Consider the following 24,136-nt stretch of genomic DNA (forward strand, 5'->3'; position numbering starts at 1 on the left):
GTCCCGTGAAGCTGTGTGTTCAGTGTCACATGATCCTCCAGAAATCATTCTAATATGCTAATTTGCTTAAGAAACATTTCTTATTATTATCAGTGTTGAAAACAGCTGTGATGCTTAATATTTTTGTGGAAACCATGATAAATTGTTTTCAGGATTCTTTGATTTATAGGAAGTAAAAAAAAATAAATAAGCAGCATTTATTTGAAATCTTTTGTAACATTAAATATCTTTACTGTAACTTTTTATCAATTGAGTCCTTGAGGACTAAAAGTATTAAGTTCTTTCATGAAAAATACTGGCCTCAAACTTCTGAACAATAGCACAGAGTATTTTATATTCATACAGTTTGTAGAACACATTTCTCACTGCAGCTACAAAACATTATGATTTAGGATAGAATTAGGACTCACATGTTGTTAAAAAGCTCTCTGTATGTCTCATCTCCTTTTCCCTCTGACATTAGGCCATCCAGTTTGTCTATTAGTTTGGCCTCCACCTTTAAAAGAAAAATCCTCAAAATGTCAGTTTTCATTCATACAGCATGTTTTTAAATCCTCTTATGATGTTGGACCAAAAACATCATCATATTTCATAAATAATTAAAAAAATAAATAATATATCCGTTTTAGTTTTGCATGAGTAGCTCTCAACCCTGCTGACAATCTTGTTTAAATGATGATTCCATTCCAAAGCGACATGATCTTGGTAAATGAGCTCAGTTTCCTCTCATCCACATCGTTTTACTCTGACGCCCGCACATAATTTACTATGACATGAACATCACGCTGCTCTTGCATGTTGAAACGTGTTTATGTCACTGCGATTTCAGCACCTGTTTGAAGCTGCCGCTGCGTTGCTGTTCGCAGTCCATCATGTCGTGGAAAATGGGGATGAGGACGTTCCGCAGGTCCATCTGTGGCACCAGAGTCACCTCCATGAACGGACCAATCAGGGTAGGAATGAGATTTAACTTATAGTCACCTGGGAGACAACACCATACATTGCTTTTATATGCGGCGGTCATGTGTCTCCATACGTGCTCAGTGCAGATTTGTGAAAGTGAATGTACCCAAATGCTGCCACATGCTGAAAATCTCACAGCCAATCATCACTCTCATGTCACCGTACCTTTAAAAATACAAAAAAAATAATCATATAAAATCTGCAGCTATAGAAAAGGATATTGTTGTAATATAGCAATGGTTTTCTCATGGTGCAATTTGCATAATGATCACAGTTTAAAACTACAAGTATCCAATATACAATAAATCGCTAAACCTGCTGCTACTAATAGTGTCTCATTACACAGAATGTGTTATTTTACATCATGAAATCTTTCAATCTCACTCCCGGTGGGATTCTGATCATATAAAGGAAAAGAACAGGAAGGGGTCTCACTTCTCCAATACTTTTTTCCTCTTGGAGGGCGGGAACATTTCCAGTTGGAGGCAGGGCTGGTTGATGAATATTATACAGAGATAAAAATAGGACTCCCATACCTACAGATAAAAAGAGAGCTAATTAAGATGCTGACGATGATTTTCTGCCTTGCAGCCACACGTTTCACATGCTCCTAGGATGCTCTAGGAGACACAGAAAAAAAATACATGTCTCCTATGCAGTCATTTTTATTTGTATTTATTTATTTTTGTTATGTTGTTATATGTTATGTGTTACATGTTATTTGTTGTTTTATGTTGTGTTATTTTTTACATTGTGTTTGTTTTATGTTGTTATGTGCTATATGTTATTTTATGTGTTATATGTTATGTGTTATATGTTATGTTATGTGTTATATATTATGCTGTATATTAATAATATATATTATCGGGGGAGAAGAGCCTATCGAGGGAAAGATGAATGCGGCCAAGTACAGGGATATCCTGAATAAAAACCTTCTCCAGAGTGCTCAGGACCTCAGACTGGGCCGAAGGTTCACCTTCCAACAAGATAATGACCCTAAGCACACAGCTAAAATAATGGAGTGGCTTCACAACAACTCCGTGACTGTTCTTGAATGGCCCAGACAGAGCCCTGACTTAAACCCAATTGAGCATCTCTGGAGAGACCTGAAAATGGCTTTCCACCAAAGTTTACCATCCATCCTAATAGAACTAGAGAGGATCTGCAAGGAGGAATGGCAGAGGATCCCCAAATCCAGGTGTGAAAAACTTGTTGCATCTTTCCCAAAAAGACTCATGACTGTATTAGATCAAAAGGGTGCTTCTACTAAATACTGAGCAAAGGGTCTGAATACTTAGGACCATGTGATATTTCAGTTTTTCTTTTTTAATAAATGTGCAAAAATGTCAACCATTCTGTGTTTTTCTGTCAACATGGGGTGCTGTGTGTACATTAATGAGGGAAAAAAAAGATCTTAAATGATTTTAGCAAATGGCTACAATATAATAAAGAGTGCTAAATTTAAGGGGGTCTGAATACTTTCCGTACCCACTGTATGTTGTGTTATGCTATGTGTTATATGCTGTGTTATATGTTGTGTTGTGTTATGTGTTATATGTTTTGTGTTATATGTTTTGTGTTATATGTTATGTGTTATATGCTGTGTTATATGTTATGTGTTATATGCTGTGTTATATGTTATGTGTTATATGTTATGTGTTATATGTTTTGTGTTATATGCTGTGTTATATGTTATGTGTTATATGTTATGTGTTATATGTTATGTGTTATATGCTGTGTTATATGTTATGTGTTATATGCTGTGTTATATGTTATGTGTTATATGTTATGTGTTATATGTTTTGTGTTATATGCTGTGTTATATGTTATGTGTTATATGTTATGTGTTATATGTTATGTGTTATATGCTGTGTTATATGTTATGTGTTATATGTTATGTGTTATATGTTATATGTTATGTGTTATGTGTTATGTGTTTTGTGTTATATGCTGTGTTATATGTTATGTGTTATATGTTTTGTGTTATATGTTTTGTGTTATATGTTATGTGTTATATGTTATGTGTTATATGTTTTGTGTTATATGCTGTGTTATATGTTATGTGTTATATGTTGTGTTGTGTTATGTGTTATATGCTATGTTGCGTTATGTGTTATATGTTATGTGTTATATGCTGTGTTATATGTTATGTGTTATATGTTATGTGTTATATGCTGTGTTATATGTTATGTGTTATATGTTATGTGTTATATGTTATGTGTTATGTGTTATATGCTGTGTTATATGTTATGTGTTATATGCTGTGTTATATGTTATGTGTTATATGTTATGTGTTATATGTTATGTGTTATATGTTATGTGTTATATGCTGTGTTATATGTTATGTGTTATATGTTATGTGTTATATGTTATGTGTTATATGTTATGTGTTATATGTTATGTGTTATGTGTTATATGTTATATGTAAGTTATATGTTATGTTTACATTTGAGATCATGACTCTTAGAAGTTCTGCAATCACACATACTCCGTGTACTAAAGACTTCTGAATATATTAGCATATTCAATGAAACAGTAAAAGTGATTAGCATTTAGTGAATTTCATGCAGCATTTTTCTCTATTATGTGCAGATGCTTCACATACTTCATTATATTTACTGTAAGCAAATTCAATTTGTGACCTTTGGATGTTAGCAACAGCCTGGTCATGGGTTCGATTTACAAATGTTTTTTGAAAGAAGCCAGGGCTGCATATATTTTATCAAAAATAGAATAAAAATTGTAAAATTTTAATAATAATTGTATTATTATTTTTAAAGCTATTATGATGACACACAGTTGTGCTACTTAACAATTGTAATAACTTTTCTCAGAAATATTTGATGAACAGAAGAACAGCTTTAATTTGAAACAGAAATATTTGAGACCATTTCACTTTTTACCAGTCTAAAGAATAAAAGTATTCATTTCTTAAAAAAAACTTTTGAACAGTAGTAAATGTAAAATCTTACCTTGAAGTCAAATTTATCATTAAGGAAATGGTTGCGCAGGGTATCAGAGAGATACAAGATGGTGGTTATGATGACGCTGAACACAAACAAACAGAAACATCAAGCAATAAAACATTTCTATGGCTGAATGAGATTATATATGAACAATTTCTGGTTTCGTTTTCCACACTTACTTATTAGCGACCAGTCTCATGACAGTCCAGTCTTTCGGAAACATATCGAGTCGGATAAGTATTCTGAAGACAGTGAATAACTGCAGGAGGAAACTCTGGAAGTATAATGTCAGAGATTGTACAGTTAGACAGCAGTCACTATTATCCAAGCAGGATAAGCTAGTTAAACAGCTGCAATGCACTCTGGTAATGCTTATTAAACGCTCTCACTGTTAGTTCTTCTTTAGTGGGAAATCTGCTGAGAAGCTGCTGGTATTCTTTATCTTTCAACTGCTGCAGTAATGTGAGCAAACAGGCAACAAATTCACCCTGAAACCCACACACACACACACACGTCTGATTTATAATTCGATTTACGGAAATACTGTCCCTGAAGTAAAATATCAAAGGTCATTAGAAAAGGCCACACGCACAGTAACATCCTGGTACTGCAGGCGCAGCGAGTTGGCGGCAGGCTGAGGCCGGTTGGTCACTTCCAGTATAGTTCTGAGTAACACTCCAGACAGACTCTCCATGACCAGATTCACCTCCTCAGACACACCACACTCCTGCAGAGGCATAACCAGACTTTCTTTGATTTGATTTGATTAAAATGGATAAATACATCTTTTTAGCACCTTTTCTTTTTATATTTCATATATTATAAATATGTGTTGATCAAATTAAATTACAATTAATCACATATATAAATATTTACTGAGAAATGTCCCATTATATTACTGTGGTAAAGGAGAAAATATTGACTAAACATCAATTTCAGGTTAAAAATATTTCAATGCACCAAATTCCCTTACTGCTAAATTTACATACAGGTCAGAAAGTGTTTTCTTATTTGGTTACATAATTAATTAATATAACAAATGTAATTTAATTTTGTAAATCTATAAAATCAGAAAGTAAAATATGTACCACAACTCACCAGCCATTTTAATGAGGAACAGGAAAATGTGTATAAATTGTTTAAAAAATATTTACAATATTCTGCTTGCAAATTCCCTTACTATGAAAATGTACATGCATGTCACAATGAAATGTAATTTTTTTTCACAAACTTATTTTTAGAAAATTATACTTTCTAGATAAATGAATGAGCCCTTAATCAAAGATATTCAATATAATTTTACATTTTTATTTACAAAAGCAGCATCTAATATAGGTGCCAAATCTCACCAGTAATTCTAATCGTGGAAAAAAATAATTAAGAAAAAGGACGAGAGCTACAAACGAAGCGATAAATAGAGTAAATGAAGAAAATGAAGTAAGTAAGACTGACCGTGGCTGGTGTGTTAAGCGTCAGCATGCTGGTGAGGATATTGGCACACAGCACCAGCTCCCTCTGCTCCTGCAGGTGTGTGTGCAGCAGACGCAGCACTACAGGTAACAGCACACACCTCGACTCTGACAACACACAACACACACACACACACACACATAAGAATCAACCAACTCTACAAAGCCTACTGTATCAGATTTGATCTCTAAGGCCTCTGAATGATCAACAATGTCAAAACTTTTCCTGGAAAGCTGTTGTACCCAATCTAAAACATGCCTTCTGTTGTCTGATTGATAGTTAATACTTTGAGCGATTTAAAGACCTTTTAGATTAACTGTGTCTTTCTGTTGAGAAATCTTTACCAATATTAATAAATAAAATACAAGAATAACTTAAACGGACTGGAGTAGGTTTGCTTGATTAACCATTACGTTTTTAGAAGAATCATGTTAAAATGCCAGTATCAAATATGATACAATCATTGAGGAAAGTTTTTTAATCCATCTCTCAATCATCATGGTATTGCATATAGCATTAAGTTTCGCCTCCTCAATTAAAACTACAGAGCTTTGATTATAAAACTGAGCATTTAAATACTATCTTTATTCATTATATTACATTATCAGGAGATACTGAGTGACAACTGATATTTATACGCATTTCATTTTAGTCTGTTATACTGTTAAAAAGTGTACTTTTCAGCCACATACTTCTTAGACCTTCCAAATTCTCCTATATCATACTATATGAGCTATAAAAGCCTGTCATCAATTATAATACAAAACTTTGACTTTTTTTTTGTATACTATTTATTTCATATATCAGGCTTAAACAGTATATATACACAGTGGAGAATTTAGATGCTCTCTAATAAACCTAGACTTGATTTTTCTGTGCTTTCAGCATTAATTGTTAATTTTTAACTACTTGAAAACAGAAAACTTTACCTGGGTTGATGTAAAGAGGACTCTCCACGGTCTTGGCCATGCACTGGAGTTTGACGGCCTGTAGAGGGCAGTCCGTGTGCGCGAGGGCAGGCAGGCTGCACAGCGTGTCACGGGCCAGATTTGCCACCTCTCTCATGCTGAAGATCTTTAGCAGCTCGCAGGACACAGTCGGGAACGATCTCAGGAACACGGCCTGCGAAAACGCCAATAAACAAGTTACTTAAATACGAAAACACCCGATTAGTTGGTTTCTAAGACAGTATGTGTGTATTTTGTGCATTTGTGTCACTATCATCTTCCTCCAAGCGCATTTGCACATTGATTTAGTGGGGAAATGTTCCTCTGGCCCAGCAGTGGATGTCAAACAACAGATGTAAGCAAAGGAACAAAAATCGTGGTGACATGAATCTGGCGCAGCTCCAGTCGCCTGCATGTGCTTCGGATTATGGCGTGGTGTCCAAAGACGCTTTGTTTTCTTGGCCGTGTTAATTGAAATCTGCTCTCCTGCTGGGCCGTCATAACAAGAACAGACCTGTGTGAGAGTGCAGTGCGAGTGAATGTGTGAATGTGTGCACATGTCCCCACCGAAAGAACGGGAGCGAGTGTCTCTGCCCGTCTGACACACATGGCTCAGCTGACTCTGAACTCGGCGGGCCGTGACAGTGTGTGGCGGGCTTTCCGCGCGCTCAGCGTGTCTCTCTGTTTGTGTTTATCAAGACTGGCTCAACTCTCCATGGGCTGACTGAGCTTTGAACACTGATATGCTATTAGAACAAATCTGGGCGGGACTGAAAACGAAGTACTGTATTCAATAAATGCTCCTAGTGTATGTATTTGTTTTGCTATAATTGAGTGGAATATTTCTGAAAATGTCCTCACAAGTATAGTTAAACTGAATGGTGCAGATTTGTAAAACGGTGCCGATATGGGTAAAATAATGTCCTAATCCAGTTTTTCTTGACACATTTTAAGTTCTAATCAAAATCTATGTGACATTTTGTTTACAGATATAGGGCTAAATTAGGGCAGATCCTCTAAATACCCTGAAAATTTAAGATTTGGATGGTGTATCTGGTGTTATGTATCTATGGACAGTGTTATAATGCAGCGTAATATTGCCAACAAACTCAGGCCATCAATAGCAGACCCAAGTTTTGGGTCCATTCACACTGCAAATCATTTTTCTGCAAATTTGCAAACAACAATTGCTAATCACGACTGCAGAAAACGCAGGTTTCTGATTTGTGTCTGCATCACGTTGTAATTAATACTGAATTTGTTTTTAATGAGAAAAAGGTATTATAATCGGTATTTATTATTACTTATATTACATAACATTTCTTATTTTTCCTTTTTAAATCATTTATTATTATTATCTTAATTTTCAATTGACTTAAATTAACTTTTTATTTATATTTTAAGGTATTAAGGCTTCAAATCTGAAAATTCACTATGAATATTCCTGAAAACAAATAAGCCATTCAACAATTTTGACTCCTGAAACATTATACACTTCAAAAGTTTGGGGAAACTTTTATTCAGCAATTATTTATCCTTTTATTCAGCAAGGATGGATTAAATTGATCAAGTGACTGTAAACACCTTTACATTATTATAAAATCAAATCTAATTCAAATGCTGTTCTTTTAAACTTCATGGATGATGCTTAAGACTAGAAGAATGGCTGCTGAAAGTTCAGCTTTGCGTCACAGGAATAAATGAAATTTCATTCAAAACAGGTTTTTATTGCAAAGATGTTTCACAAGATTACTTTTACTTTTAAATTGTATTCACAATCAAATAAATGCAGCCTTGGTGAGCACAGGAGATGTTTTCCAAAAACATTTAAAAATGTTGCAGGCCACAAACTTTTGAACGGTAGTGTAAGAGGACTGTTTGGATTATAAACCTGGAACTGGACCACTTCAGGTTTTAAAAATGCACTTGTATGATTGTGTAGTATTCTCAAGTGTTAGAATATTAGCTTACTACATCCTTTCAAAAGAAGCTCTCATCACTCTGTACAGCATTTACTTGTTAAGAGGGGTGTAACCTTGTATCCAGTCTACAGGCCTGTGTGTGTCTCACCTGTGTGTGTGTGATGGGGCTGATGCCCTTACTCTCATGTGACAGGAACAGGTGGATAGATTTGAAGAGTTCGTGAACAGAACAGCGAAATTCCTCCTCATTCTGGCCCCCGGTGGCCACCGCGTACAGACGCCGTGACTGTACAATGTACTTAAACAAGTACTCAGATGCCTGCAGGTCAATGATTTCAGACAATGGTTATTTAAATAAACTGGATTGTTTTAAAAATCAAACAATCAAAAAAATATTAACCTTGCTGAGCATCAGGCTGAGCATCAGGCTTTTATGGCTCTATTTCTCCCACTAAGATGATATTTAAATTTTTTGTTCTATGATTAAAGCTCTGTTGATTTTATTGTTGACGCAAAACATATAATGCAATGCAACACAATGATGATTAAAAGATGAACAAATAAACGTCCCCCAAAAGCCTGAAGGATCAATTTTTTTTTTTACTTTGAAACAGCAAAGACAGTCTGACAGACAGAGATGGTGTGCATATGTTTCCTCATAGATTTGCATACATATTGTAACATGCATCCCGAATGAAGCGTATGTTAGTGTTCTCACCTTCAAAACCTGCTGGATCTGTTCCTGGTGTTCGGCATCAATGATACGATCCACGTACCACTTCAACACACGGATCAGATCCCTGCAGACACAAGCCATGAATATCAGACATCAACGGCAACGGTTAAGTGTGAATGTTGTGCATTTCTGTTCGTCCTGCAGGGAAAATTCATCATATCACAAATATGATACACACAGGAGCTCTCAAGATTTTAAGTATCCACTAAAACTACATTTGCAGGTAAAAGTAAAATGCATGGGAAAATGTTTGCATGCTCTTGTTACACTAATTAGTAACGTTACATTTTCTAATGCTTTTGCTTTTTTTTAATTGGCTAGTTCGTGCTTAGTTTATATTACAGTTATTAATTTCAGTTTCCTTTTAATGTAGAATAAATTGGTTTATTTGCATTGATTTGAAATGGAAATATTTAGGAAATATTGATATTAGTTGTTCAGCGCCCCAAATTTAAAGCTATTCTGATTGCTATCTGATTGGTATGACTGTTAATTCAGGATGATCCGGGAATATGTTCTATTCAAGTATATTAATTAAATTGATGACACGGCTCTGTGGAATAGTTGATTCTGATTGGTCAGTCGAGGTATGCTATTGATAAAATTATGGTCCTGATTATCATGTGATCACATGAATTTGCTCATGCTGCTAACAGGTTTTGAATGTTTTGGAACTGATCCGGAATCAGAGGGCGCTGGAAGGTTGAATGTTTTCAAATCAATAAAGGTCCTTAGCAGTCCTCTGTATCCCATGAAGGGAATTAAACAGTCAGGTGATGAAACGTCTGAGATGTTAAATGTGTGTAATAATGAATCAGTGGCTTTAGAGTACACAGGTCTTTATGAATACTTGATGCAGCTGCCAGCAAACTTTGTAAACAGGCTCTGAACGCTCCGAGTTAACGGTCTCTGTTGGCAGTCAAAACTCATTAAAATTGTTTAAAATGTCATTAGGGTCCAACTGACTGTGATCTGTGTCAGAAGGACATTAGTTCTGTGGATGGTGTAAGTTACAGTAGGTCAAAATCATAGAAAAACTGAGAAATATTGAGGATAGTTTCTTTTTGTTTAAACATTTATTTTTCGCTGCATTGCTTAATTCATAAAGTACTATGTTGTGATTAATAACAAATGTAAAAAAAAAAAAAAAACAGTAGGAGGAAAACTGGGTCTTTGATGAAGCTCTTGTTGATTTTGGAAGCCCAGGAGAGTAATTTGGCAATAAGGAGGAATATTTTAACATTCCCAGCATGGGATTGCAATTAATGTTAACCGCAGCATAATACCAGCTCTCATCCCCCCTCAAGATTTCATTTAAAAACCAATTAGATCTTAATTAAACACACTGTACCATCTCATTACACTAAAGTCAACCGCCTTGAAAATATTACAATCACAACAAAAATATCAACTGTAATCAAGTATATCAACTATGTCTTTATATTATTTATTCTAGCTATATTTACCAAGATCTGACTACTAATATGAGTATTTTTTCTAAAATACACAAAACTCAGTTCAGTTGGATTAGATTTAATTTTGTTCTGTTCCAATTAATTTATCATTCGTTTTTTTCTTATTTAATATTGAAATAAGAAAAATAATTGAAAACCATTCCTTAAAAAAAAGAAAAAAGAAAAATCAAAACAATAAAATCAGCTTGAATATTTGAATATATACTTGCATTTAAATTTTTACAACAGCAGCAGTGGGGTACTATTAGGCCCCGATCAGACATAAAACATTTTTTTTTGCAGTGAAATTATTAGTGCAAAAAAATTATTTTCTATCGGCAGTGAGTGTTTTGTGTTCTGTTGTGGTTACAGAAGCTCACAGTTGCTTGGAAATGTCCAGAGACTGCAATGACAGGACAGCTGATTTGGTGGTTGCCTAGTAACATAAAAAAAAAAAAAAAAAAAAAAAACGCAGCCACTGCTCTTTTAGAAATTAAAAAAAAAAGTGAACCAAAACGCAGTGCGGTGCGCATTGCATTTTCAAACCTGAAAAAATGTGTTCTGTCTGATCAAGGCCTTACTCTGCTTGGCTCAGTTCAGTTTGTTTCTGTTTAGTTCAGTCTGTTCTCCTCTGTCGACTGAGATCTGTTCACCTACATTTGATTCAATTGTGTTTTGTTTAGTTCAGTCAGACCCAATGCCATTTGAAACGGTTCAGTTTTTTTTTCTGTTCAGTTTGTTTCGAACAAATTTAATTGAATTCAGCTTTGTTCAACTAGAATCCACAGAATTTGATTTAGTTTCGTTTGATTTAATTCAGCTTGAATCAAGTCTGTTCTGTACTATTAATAAAAAAAAAAAATTATCAGTTCAGTTACATTTGATTCAGTTTTGTCCGGTCCTGTTTAAAGGGCAACTATTATGCAAAATTCCCTTTTACAATGTGTTTGGACATAATTAGTTGTTGGCAGTGTGTGTACACAACTACCCTATAATGATAAAAATCCACCCGCTCCTTTTTTTTTATCCCCACAAATTATGAGCAGTATCTCCGAACGAGCCAAAATAAATTTGTGTGAATTTGGTTGTTTATGCACAACAAGACATGAACGGGAACAAATGAGCTGCTGCTCCCTGCCCCCTTTTCCAGAACAAGGCTGTGCATTTAAAAAAGGAGAAGCTCATTTGTATGGCCACTCAAAATAGGCATTTTCAAAATGATATAATAAATGATCTGTAGGGTATTTAGAGCTGAAACTTCACAGACACATTCTGAGGACACATTACATATTGTAAAAAGGACCATTTGTTGTCTTTAAATCAATGTGATTCAAGTAGGGGTATTTTCTTTTTCTGTTCTGTTTGATTCAATTAAATGTACTTCACTTTAGTTAGTTGAATTTAGTAGTTCAACTCAATTCAAATTTAGATTTGTTTGATTAAGTTCAGTTCAGTTCTTTTCAAATTGGTTCAGTTCAATTCTTCCATTAATTCAAATCTGTTCAGTTAGAACCAATTCAAATCACGGAAACATTTCTTCATCTAGATTGTGCCATAAACAACACAACAGACCTCTTATTTCACACTACTTGGATAGTATTGCACATGTGAATATTATGTGACCTTGAGCAGTAAATAAACTGCCTATATCATCAGCTACATTACTTCAGAGACTTGAGGAATACTGACACACAGATTGAACCCAGCGGCTCGGTTTTTTCACTACACTGAAAAAAACAAACTCTCATCACCACAGTATTCATCCTGACTGCAGACTAACCTTAGTGTGTCTTTGAGCATGCTGGGAAAACAGCACTGTGTGAAAATGTGTGTGTGAATGGTTACAAAGCAAATAACATTAAACTGAAAATAGGCTGTAAAAAAAAAAAAACATTGTCTGAAATCCACAGGGAACATATCAAGTGGGATTTTCTTGGCTCTTTTGAAACACAATGGTTTGAAATAACATGTAAACATTCTCTTGATGCACACGATGCAAAATAATTAAAATAAAAGTAAAAAAATTGAATGAATTTAGGCATCACAACATAAGAAATGTAAAGATACACGTAATGGACGCAAAACGAAACATGTAAACACACTTAAAGCTCACAATGCAAAATAAAATAATAAACAATAGATAAATATAAAGATACACTTAATAGACATTGCAAAACAAAAAAGCAAAAGAATAAAACAAAAACAAATACATAAAATAGTGTGATTTTAGGCATCACAACAGTATAAGAAAGGCAAACGCACAATGCAAAATATTATATGTAAGAACACTTAAAGCTCACAATGCAAAATAAAATAAAATAATAAAGAAGAAAAAATTGAGAGAAAAAATAGAAATAAATAAAAATACATTTATGAATTTAGCAGACGCTTTTATCCAAAGCGACTTCCATTACATTCAGGCTAACAATTTTCTCCCAACATGTGTTCCCTGGGATACAAACCACCAAACTTGTGCTTGCTAACGCAATGCTCTACCACTTGAGCTACAGGAACACAATAGAATAGAGACCAAGACAGGGAAAGACACGCTGAGACAAACACGGGACAGCATTAAGGGACTGGGTGACGGGAACAGCGCGAGAGTGAGTATTTTGCAAGCCGCCCACATCCACCTCAACTCTGACAAGATGCTCCACACCTCAGCGCGTTACAGAAGAGAAACCACATCACTGCCCACACACACAACACAACCACACAACCACACACCTCATTACTGACAGACAGCACGGCCAGAACACACCACACACACAGAACACAACCAAACATGATAGAAAGCAGGAGGTGAGTGCTTAGGAAGAATAAGAGAGGAGATATTAAAACCAACATTAGGAGAAAAAAAACAAAGAACAAAGTCAAATGAGGACTTTTGAGGGGCATCAACCTACTGATTCTACTTGAGATCTGAACCTCTTTAACAAAACACACTACCTTCCTGACCACACATACAGTGCAAAAACTGCATTGTCAGTAAAATTTTATGACCGGTTATGACAGATAAAAGCAAGACTACACAGTGCTTTGGGCTTGACATACGTCTCCCTCTGCGCTGAGAGGACCTGTAAACTCAGAGAAACTCCACGGGTTACAGTACACAAGGCTTGGAGCTTTTCTTGGAGCTTGAGTGTTTCAAAACTCGTAAAATTCACTGATACATAATTTTTACATGTGTAGCATTTTTACTAGGGCTCGGAATTGCTCCTCCAATACTATGTTGTGGTGTATTATAGTTATCTAGCGTTCGCATATCACCGCAGCACATCGAGCCTCAAGTATCACCTCAACGCAAAACATATAGCAGCTAGCGTGGACTTTACACTTTATGTTGAACTATGTATTTTGTTGGTGCAACAGTTTATGTTGAACTCTTTATTGTTTTGGCCAAGGTTATTGAGAGTTGGACTTAGTATGTTATGGCCTCTGAAGCAACAGAGAGATGTTTTCTAATAGTCAGGGTTTCCAATGTTCTGAATGTAATTGACAGTATTGTGTTTTACTTAAAAAAACACTTTACAGAAGGTTCCAGCACCTATAAGCTTCCTGAATTTCTGAAATGTACTATTTCTAAATTGTTTCTAAATATGCTATTGCAAAAATTGCACTGGTCTGCTAGACTTGGTTGAACAAAAATAAACAATATTTTGTTGCTTAAGCTTATGTATTCAGTCATTATTCCATGGTATACTATACATCCATGTGAAAAAAAATTACTTCTCACTGTTCTCAGGTCAAATATTTATATGCGATTAAAATGCGATTAATTTCGATTAATTAATTACAAAGCCTCTAATTAATTAGATTAATTTTTTTAATCGAGTCCCGGCCCTAATATATATATATATATATATATAAAACAATGCTAACAACTTATCTAATAGCTCCAAAAATTCTAATAAAAAAATGACACAAATCCAAATTGTCAAAAGGCTTAAGCTTCTAAAGCTTTCTAAAATAAAAATAAAAAAAAGAGCAGTGAGCTTTTTCACCAACATAATTGCTGTTTGATTATTTGTAATGAAATCATTAAAAGAGGCAGGTCTCTTTAGGCGGCATAGATGAATACCTAGAACCTATTTTAAAAATCAAACCACAGTGACATGGTGAAAGAAGTGCATCAGGTGCGTTTACATAGAAAAACCACGGAAAATAAGCACAAAGTCATGTAAAAAGTTTATAATTTGCGATTTGTAACATAATTGAGTTTACCTGTAGGAAAGGGCACCAGCGAAGTGGTTCTCGATGTAGTTGTCCATTACAGGTTTGAAGAGCTGGAATTTGCTGTCCTGCAGCAAATTTATAACATGCACCTGAGGAGTAAAAGAAAATCATCAGGAGTTGAAAATAGCAAAAAAGGTCTAAGATGAGATAACAGGAATTACCTCTGGTGAATCAGAAGGCAGTAAATCAATTATCTGTGGATCAACTTTAATCACATCAACCATTGAAACCATTGAAACTAACACTGGTGAATCAACTGTTCAAATGGTCTATCAACCTTTTAAGGTACCATTTCCATGATGAATTTTATTTATTTTATCTGAAATAAGCTGAAGTAGGCCGTGGAACCATATGACACATAGCACAGCTATGTTTTACAAATCGGTTTGCCCAAGACAACAATTGTGTTTTGTTTTTGTTTGGTAACAGACAGATCAGGTATTCCAGAGAACTGTGTAAAAAGTAACATTACTGTACAAAACACTTCATTTAAAAAAGCATAACAGAATGAATCATGCAGAGTTTATTTAAAAATGTGCTTTCTGATGTAAAAGTATGTATGGATGTGAGGATGTGATGACAGGAGATGGATTATAGCAAGAGAAGTCTGAAGGTGTTGATAAACGGGGCAACTTGTTTGAGCAATGTTTCTTGGGCACTTTCCCATTGAGAATGGGCAACACATTTCCATCTGGATGCTTTAGATCGGTCGTGGGCCCCGTGTCTCACCTGGTTCCCCATTGACAGCAACATTGCCCAGCACCATTACTCAAAAAGTTGCACTGTGTATCATCACCTTTAAATGGATTTTAAGAGTTGCCATATTTGGCATGTAACTGTGGCAACACAAAGGAGGAGAGATGAGGAAAGCATCTTGTATTCATTAAAGGCAAGAAACGTTCTCCTTGCGGAAGACATGGATGAGTTTGTATGAGTTCGCAGTCAAAATTTGTAGAGTATCTGTGGACAATAGAAACTTGAGAGCAATGCATTGTCTACATTTCATATATTCACATTCAGAGCATCACTCACCAGGCAGTCAAACACTTTTAACCCATACCGCTGGGGACTCTCGTCTAAGATCCCAAACAAGGTGTCCAGAGTGTCCTGTAAAAACTATACAAAGACAATCAATTGTTAGAGAGAAAATATTCCATGCAATGTCTACATTTTCAGTGGTAAAAGCAAGTTGCTGAATGTGGTTTATACCTTAACAATTTCAGTGCCATCAATGTCCTTCAGTTTAGACAGGCAATCAATGATTCTATCTGAATGGACTCTCCATTTCAGCAGGTCCAACATGTCCCCTGAAAACAATATAAGAAATATGCACTTTGGAATAGAAACTATTTAAACTGTGTTATTGATAAAGTGTCTGAATAATTCTTTTGGCAGATCTATTAAAAATTAAACATTAAATATTCTTCCAAATCAACTGTCTGCAAATAAACTGTTAATTAATTCTTTGTTGACAAATCAATTGTTGATTAATCCAACACTGGCAATTCAACTGCTGGTGAATCAAATCAAATGTTGCTGAATCAAATCACTGGCGAATCAACTAGGTAAATCAATCATCATTACTGATGAATCAACTGTTGGGCTTATCCATCGGTAACAAATCAACGCTTGGCGAACTGTAGGTAAATCAACAATCATCACTGGTGAATCAACTGTTGGTGAATCAACAATCATCACTGGTGAATCAACTGTTGGTGAATCAACAATCATCACTGGTGAATCAACTGTTGGTGAATCAACAATCATCACTGGTGAATCAACTGTAGGTGAATCAACAATAATCACTGGTGAATCACCTGTTGGTGAATCAACAATCATCACTGGTGAATCAACTGTTGGTGAATCAACAATCATCACTGGTGAATCAACTGTTGGTGAATCAACAATCATCACTAGTGAATCAACTGTAGGTGAATCAACAATAATCACTGGTGAATCACCTGTTGGTGAATCAACAATCATCACTGGTAAATCAACTGTTGGTGAATCAACAATAATCACTGGTGAATCACCTGTTGGCAAGTCAATTGGTACAGAATCAACAACTGGCAAATCAACTTTTGATGTATCAGCTGGTACAAAATCAACCATTTGCAATTCAACTGTAGGTGAATCAATTGTTAGTAAATCAATCACTGTTGAATCAAATATAGGTGAATCAAACATCATCAGACGATCACTTATGAATCAACTGGTACTGAATCAACAACCAGTGAATCAACTACTGTAAGTGAATCAACTGTCGACACTAGTGAGTCAGCTGCTGACAAATCAATTTCTGTTGAATTGACCAGTATAAAATCACCCACTGGCAAAGCAAGTGTATGTGAACCACTGTCAGCTGCCAGTTGCCCGTCTTGCACATCTGTGGCATTTGCTGTTGCTAAGCAACAAAGTCTTGCACTCTCCATAATGACACAGAAGTTTCAGCAAAAGGTAAATGGATTTCCAGTAACAAAAATCGCTTGCAGTATCTCGGCTACTATCCCTGTACAGCTACGATCAGCTGTTCCTCCATCTTGGCTGAGCTTTTACTGTTGTTGTGGAAAGGGTGAAGCTGATTGGTTGGTTCTTGTCACCTGACCTGCGGTGTGCTTGCATGTTCTCATCGTGGTGTAGAAGTGCCTCTGAAAAATTAGTGTATCACAGCGCATGAGTGTCGCGACTGTGTCGCTTCTATCATGACCGCACTTTCCGCACATCTACATTTGAAATAAACAACTTGAGCGATCAAAAGACGAGACCTGAACAGCCCCTAAGATGTCTTCCAAATATTTACATGGAATATGTAGGATAGCTACATGTAATGGGATAATGTGTGAATGATAAAAAATAAAGACAAAAGTGTTTTCGTCTATAGTTTACAATTTGACCTATATACTTTAAAGAGCAAGCTCAAAATAAACAGATAAACTTTCGAAAGCCTGGAGCTTGAGACTGAGAATAGATGCAATATAAACTGAACCTAACTTGGGTTCAGTGGCTTTGGTTAAATAACAGCCAGATGGCTGTTGATATGTGTGCATTTGGGTGAAGGCGAAACAGAGCCGCAGAGAGACTGGGCGAAGCTCCAAGGTCAACACAGGCAGGTGTGGGATCAGCCCGCTGTGATCTCTGGTCCAAATGCAGACCTCTTTGTTTTCTGCCACTGTTATAATGACATTCACCTGCTGAAGGGCTCAGATCAATATATCACAATATCAAGGTCATGATGCAGACAGGGCCACATGGCACGGAGACAAGGTATTTGAGAAATCACCGCTCTCTAACAGACATCAGACCGGATGAGATAAATCTGAGATCTTGACTGAGACATTCATTTCCATTACAGATTCACTTGCTGGAAATTTATATTTTTTGTGTTTTGTGTTTCTTCTTGATGTGTTTATGCAAGATCAGACTTAATCATAAATCCAAATAACCTAATTACGTTTTATGGCATACTGTAAGGAGGAACATTGTCTCACCATTCTGAGTGAGTTTAGTGGAGCAGAGAGACGACTGGATCCAGAAAGACTCTTTGCTGTTCTTTACTGTCTGGTTGTTGCCCGGCTGGAGGCTGGCTTTGGAAAATGGCAGTTTGAGGTACCGAGTGGGATCCTGAAGATCAGCTGTCTCTTCACACTATTGTGAGGGAGACAATGAAGTTCAAAAGACAAAAAAATAATAATGTCACTAGCACACAACAGATACTCAAAAAGAAACCATGGATATCACTTTGTACTAAAAAAAAAGGACAATGGTGCAAGGACAATTGTTTTTATGGTTAGTTGCCTGGGATTATTACATGAATCAATCATTAATATTACTAATATTTATGCTCAAAGTTTCTATTTGACTATTTACTTTAGTGCTGTTAAATTAGCATGTTAACACATGCAATTCATTTTTACATTTAAATGTAAATTAAATTTAAATTTATGCATTTTTAGCAGACGCTTTTATCCAAAGCGACTTACAGTGAATTCAGGCTATCAATTTTTGAACCCCCAACCTTGCGCAGTGCAGTGATTAAAGCTGCCTTAAAACTGTGCATGTGCGTATAGGTTCTATATGAGTCAGATTTAAGAACACGTTTTTTTTCAAAACTGTCCTGGAGCAGCCCAGCACTGTCTCTCTCATCTAACACACCCGATTCAACTCGTCAGCTTATTAGCAGAGAATTTAAGACATAAAGTGGATCAGAAAAGATTAGGTGTTGTGAAAAAAAATATGATGCGTGTCAGATCCACGTCATGTACAGCAGCGGCAGCTCTTAAAGTAATAGCAGCCAAAATAACCTAATAACCAACTGCTGTGATGTCTGTTAATCAAAGAACAAAAGAAAAAAGAGGAACTAAATCACTCTTGCAGCTTTAAGAATTTTGTGTTTTATAACTTAATCCAATTTAGCTAAATTGCACAAATAGCTAAATATGAAATTTATTGTAATGGGTTTGTGTGACGATCGTTTTAAAGTATACTTAAATTAGAAGTTGTTATGAAGTCTAATAAATGATCAAATTGATAGCTCTCTATTATTCTGTAATGCTGACTGGATAGTCAATATTACAGGTAAAAAAACAAATTCCTAGAGCCATCAGTAGCATTAGTATCAGTGATACTTGCTTTCAAGTGTAAGTTCACCCAAAAATGATAATTATGTCATTAATGACTCACCGTCATGTCGTTCCAAACCCGTAAGACCTCCGTTCATCTTCAGAACACAGTTTAAGATATTTTAGATTTAGTCCGAGAGCTCTCAGTCCCTCCATTGAAGCTGTTTGTACGGTATACTGTCCATGTCCAGAAAGGTAAGAAAAACATCTTCAAAGTAGTATTCTGGAGTGGTCCTCATTCTCGAGTCAAGAACCGGTTGCATCCGTTTTCAGATCACCAGTACACTGAATCGAGAAGCGTTTCTGTCAGACGCGACTGATTCGTGAACCAAGGAGCAGATGATACTGCGCATGTGTGATTCAGCGTGAAGCAGACCGACACACAGAGCGTCTGAACTGAACTGGTTCTTTTGGTGATTGATTCTGAACTGATTCTGTGCTAATGTTATGAGCGCGGGTAAACAGAAGGCTTGAATCAAGGGCAATCATCGCCAATGATGCCATTACGTAGAGCGCAAAAAAAACAGTGAACCATTTTGTTTCAACCGGTTTATTGAATCGAACTGTCCGAAAACACCGGTTCGCGGAAAAGAACGCACCCACAACAGACGCGGAAGAGAAGACAATGCTGAATAAAGTCGTAGTGTTTGCTATTTTTTGACCAAAATGTATTTTCGATGCTTCAACAAATTCTAACTGACCCTCTGATGTCACATGGACTACTTTGATGATGTTTTTCTTACCTTTCTGGACATGGACAGTAGACCGTACACACAGTTTCAATGAAGGGACTGAGAGCTCTCGGACTAAATCTAAAATATCTTAAACTGTGCTTTGAAGATAAACGGAGGTCTCACGGTTTTGGAACGACATGAGGGTTAGTCATTAATGACATAATTTACATTTTTGGGTGAACTTACCCTTTCAGGCGTAAAATATGTGTATGAAATATGCCATTAATCATATGTATTGTACAAATGTATATATATTTTTAATGTGCAGTTAAAACAGGTTTTATATGACCCTATAAATCATACGTTGTTCAGGGTGATGCAGGGTTGCCAGATCCACATATTTCCCCATAACAATATATATATATATATATATATATATATATATATATATATAAAATACGAAGATTCATATAATTGATACACAGAGACTGATACACAAACACAGACAGTACCTTGTGGACAATGAGCTCATGTGTCCCATCAGGCAACGGCCTCCCATCGTCCTGCATCAGAGGAACAAAAGAGAAGCCGAAAAGCTTCTTCTCACCCTTTTCCTTTGCTGTATGAACAGAGACAACCGTGTGAAATGAGTCAATAATGGGAAAGTCTAAAATCTCAGTAGGCAAAATGGCAAGTAGAATATAATCCATTTTCAAGAAAAAAAGTGCAAGTGATGCACAGTCTTACTGGAGCAGTGCCTGAGCTCGAAGCGTAAATGTGTGCCGTGAAACATCTCCAGAGGGATGGGCAGTTTGATCTGTTCAGCCCAGCGAGGGCTGTTACTGTGATACAGGACAAAAGAGCGGTGCTCATCCTCTCCTGGTTCCCCGGAGCCACAACAAACCAGACCCTGAGAGAGAAATTGAGAACATGAAATTGAGCTCAATTACAAATGTATTAAATATTGATAGTCTTACTGCGAACCATTCAACAGTGCATGTTATTTTGAATTAGCCATGAACCATAAATGATTAATGGTTTTGTGAATTTTGGATCTGCTGAGCCAAACCCTGAAAACCAAAAATGCTCATGAAAAGACTGAGAAATAATAATAATAATAATAAAATCTATTCTTTTATACACAACATGACATCCATCAACGTTTCTCACCTTCAGAAGTTGCCCATCACCTCCCAGCAGATAGACGGTGACTTCCACATTACGTGCCACACTTTTTCCACCTTTCTCAAATTCACCCCTCTCAAGGGTCACATACAGGTCATTTCTTATTTCTCCTGCAGGAGGAAGATAACCGTATCTCAGAAATCATGTTCAACCGACACAGCACTTCCAGTCGGTTATCATTGGCTGAAATCAGCTTATCAGGAGAAGTAGCTGAAAATGGAGTCGATTTTTCAATTGTGTGCTGATACTTTGATAAGTGACCATGAATACTTTGTTTACAATGCCCTTCAATACAACATTGTTGTATATATTTATTATAATGTGAGGCTCATTCCTTTATACATACATACAGTCTGAGTAGGACAACAAAACTGCGAAAAAAGATACTCAGAGATGTTAGAAACACCACAAAACATTTCTAATTACTCTGTCAACACATGTGGCTCAAAGGTGCCTTGTCGCCTACTGAGGGTGTGAAAGCAAATATCAAATAAAATGTGGGTGCATTAGTGCATTGTGTGTGATGAGAGGACAGAATGTAAGTCATTTTATCATTACGGTCAAACAAGGGCCAAGAACACAAGAAAAACTCCCACTGATGTTGTTCTTTTGACATTATGTGACAGTGAGCAGCACAAGATTATATACATTTACATATATGAACATTAACATTTCCACAACACTGACTACGGTATCTTTATTAGATGTGTCTGTGTTATGTTATGATATAAATGACAATGTGATACCTCAAAGTTCACGCTAACTCAATAAAAACATTATTTTGCTCCTGTAAAGTCTGTATTTACACTGATAATTGGTTAATTAACTACATAATGACACGATTAGTCTATTAGTACAAATGACACTGAGCAGCCACATTATCATATTTCGTAAAGCTAGAGCTTTAATTTACATAACAAAACATAAATTCAATGGTAATGTGGTGTAAAAATGCAGCATAATGACAACTAAATGCGATTATCCCACCTGGAATGATGATATCGGAGAATCCCAGCCTCTTAGTAATAGAGACGTTGCGGGTGAAAAGACGCATGTAATCCTTGCGAATCTGTTCCATATCCCCATGGAGGAGTTGGAGAGAGACATTAAGACCTAAAAATAAACACAAATGCATTTCAAATGGTAACATCTGACAGCTGGATTTCCTGTTACTGTGTGTAAAAGCACGTCTGGAACAGAACATAATCTTAAAAGAATACGTGTCATTCAGTCTCACAATTTATTAAACAACTTCTTAATATATTGTACAATAAATTAATAAAAAAAAGTTCCATAATTTTACCATCTTAAAAAAATTTGTGGCCTAATGTCACATAATGTTGTGGTTAGATGGTAAGAGAGTAATGGTTAGAGAGTCCGACTCCCAATCGAAGGGTTGTGAGTTCGAGTCCCGGGCCGGCAGGAATTGTGGGTGGGGGGAGTGCATGTACAGTTCTCTCTTCACCTTCAATACCACGACTTAGGTGCCCTTGAGCAAGGCATTGAACCCCCAACTGCTCCCCGGGCGCCGCAGCATAAATGGCTTCGGGTGTGTGTTCAGTGTGTGTGTTCACTGCTCTGTGTGTGTGCACTTCGGATGGGTTAAATGCAGAGCACAAATTCTGAGTATGGGTCACCATACTTGGCTGAATGTCACATCACTTTCACTTTCACTTTCAAATTTAGTCAAAATATATGTATATAGTTTCACTACTTATAAGCCAACATTTTATTATGAAATCACCATCATATTTTCAAAATATCTAAAACATGCTTCACCCCAAAATGAATATTCATCATTCATAATTTTCTCATTCCAAGCCTGTATGACCTTCTTTTTTTTTGTGGAACACAAAAGAAGATATTCTAATAACCATATGTGTTGATAAAACCGTTTTGGGGTCCTAATTGATTTCCATAGTATTTTTTGTCCATACTATGAAAGTCAATGGGAAACCATTTGGCTACCAACATTCTACAAAATATCTTCTTTTATGTTCCAGAGCCACATGAATCATACAGGAACAACAAGAGTTTTAACTTCAACTTGACACAGTCAGTCCCTCTAAACAACAGCTAAATTTGTTTTATTTCCACCTTGGTAATTTTCTGCTTAAGTTGCAATTACGAAGTAATAAAAAACCCACAGAATTACATTTATTTAATTTTTCAGTTAAAGAGTTCAAAAGGTCCTGCATGACAAGAATGACCTGGCTGCATCTTTATTAAATAAAATCTTGGTTATCCGGTGCCTTAATCCCCATTTGTAACATTTGTTCTTGTTACCATCAAATCAGTAATAGATCTTATTGTGATCCACCACACTTAATGACAAGCATTTCTCTGCCTCCCTCATTTATGCCACTGATGAAAGCCTATGATTCTGACTTCTTCATACTTAAGCCTCCGATGTCTTCCTCATGGTCTTGGACTCTTTCATTCTGCAGGAAAACTGTCCCATACTTCACAAACAACAGACATTTCTAGGTGCATTCTGGGAAAATTTTCAGTTTTGGGTTGCATAGAAGAGGTTTGATGGATTTATAAGCTTTGGAAGCATTTATAAAGCAATGGACTTTATTATGGTTTCATAATGTATTCAGAGTAAGCTGCCCACACGAGTGAAATCACCAGCAGTCCATTCATTTTGATAACACTTGCAAGATGATGCACACCAAGATTACATAACTACTACTCCACCACCTCCACAAAACATGGCATCAACAACACAACACCATGCACTCAGAGACCCCTACTTCGTTTTTCATCTGTTTGCCTTTTTAAACCTAAAACAAACATTGCTGTTCCGTGTTTCTGATAGTTTTTTTAACTCCGAAACAAAATCAATAACGGTAATTTGGCTTTCATCCAAGCGATTAGCTACAAGAGCTGGTGAGTTGCACATTAAAACATCTTGAGTGACAAAAATGTCATGAAAAGGGTCAACTGCTCTCTGTGCGCACG

The 24,136-nt window shown here is 36.0% G+C and overlaps 1 protein-coding gene across 1 annotated transcript in view; it reads right to left on the minus strand.

The window, feature by feature from the left end:
* Nucleotides 1-24,136, minus strand: part of LOC127946684 (dedicator of cytokinesis protein 4-like) — a 65,685-nt gene that overhangs the window by 12,548 nt on the left and 29,001 nt on the right. Inside the window, exons 13-32 of the mRNA XM_052543397.1 lie at nt 22,160-22,285; nt 21,158-21,282; nt 20,735-20,897; nt 20,500-20,606; nt 18,183-18,339; nt 15,904-16,001; nt 15,727-15,810; nt 14,683-14,783; nt 8,987-9,068; nt 8,417-8,587; nt 6,329-6,521; nt 5,382-5,506; nt 4,522-4,656; nt 4,319-4,417; nt 4,109-4,203; nt 3,936-4,011; nt 1,399-1,499; nt 1,070-1,128; nt 833-981; nt 411-496 (exon numbers count right to left, since the gene is read on the minus strand). Of these exons, the coding sequence (XP_052399357.1) occupies nt 411-496; nt 833-981; nt 1,070-1,128; nt 1,399-1,499; nt 3,936-4,011; nt 4,109-4,203; nt 4,319-4,417; nt 4,522-4,656; nt 5,382-5,506; nt 6,329-6,521; nt 8,417-8,587; nt 8,987-9,068; nt 14,683-14,783; nt 15,727-15,810; nt 15,904-16,001; nt 18,183-18,339; nt 20,500-20,606; nt 20,735-20,897; nt 21,158-21,282; nt 22,160-22,285 (2,332 nt within the window). The remainder of the gene's footprint in view (nt 1-410; nt 497-832; nt 982-1,069; nt 1,129-1,398; nt 1,500-3,935; nt 4,012-4,108; nt 4,204-4,318; nt 4,418-4,521; nt 4,657-5,381; nt 5,507-6,328; nt 6,522-8,416; nt 8,588-8,986; nt 9,069-14,682; nt 14,784-15,726; nt 15,811-15,903; nt 16,002-18,182; nt 18,340-20,499; nt 20,607-20,734; nt 20,898-21,157; nt 21,283-22,159; nt 22,286-24,136) is intronic.

Source organism: Carassius gibelio, chromosome A25 (genome assembly GCF_023724105.1).
Source record: "Carassius gibelio isolate Cgi1373 ecotype wild population from Czech Republic chromosome A25, carGib1.2-hapl.c, whole genome shotgun sequence".
Taxonomy (NCBI): Eukaryota; Metazoa; Chordata; class Actinopteri; order Cypriniformes; family Cyprinidae; genus Carassius; species Carassius gibelio.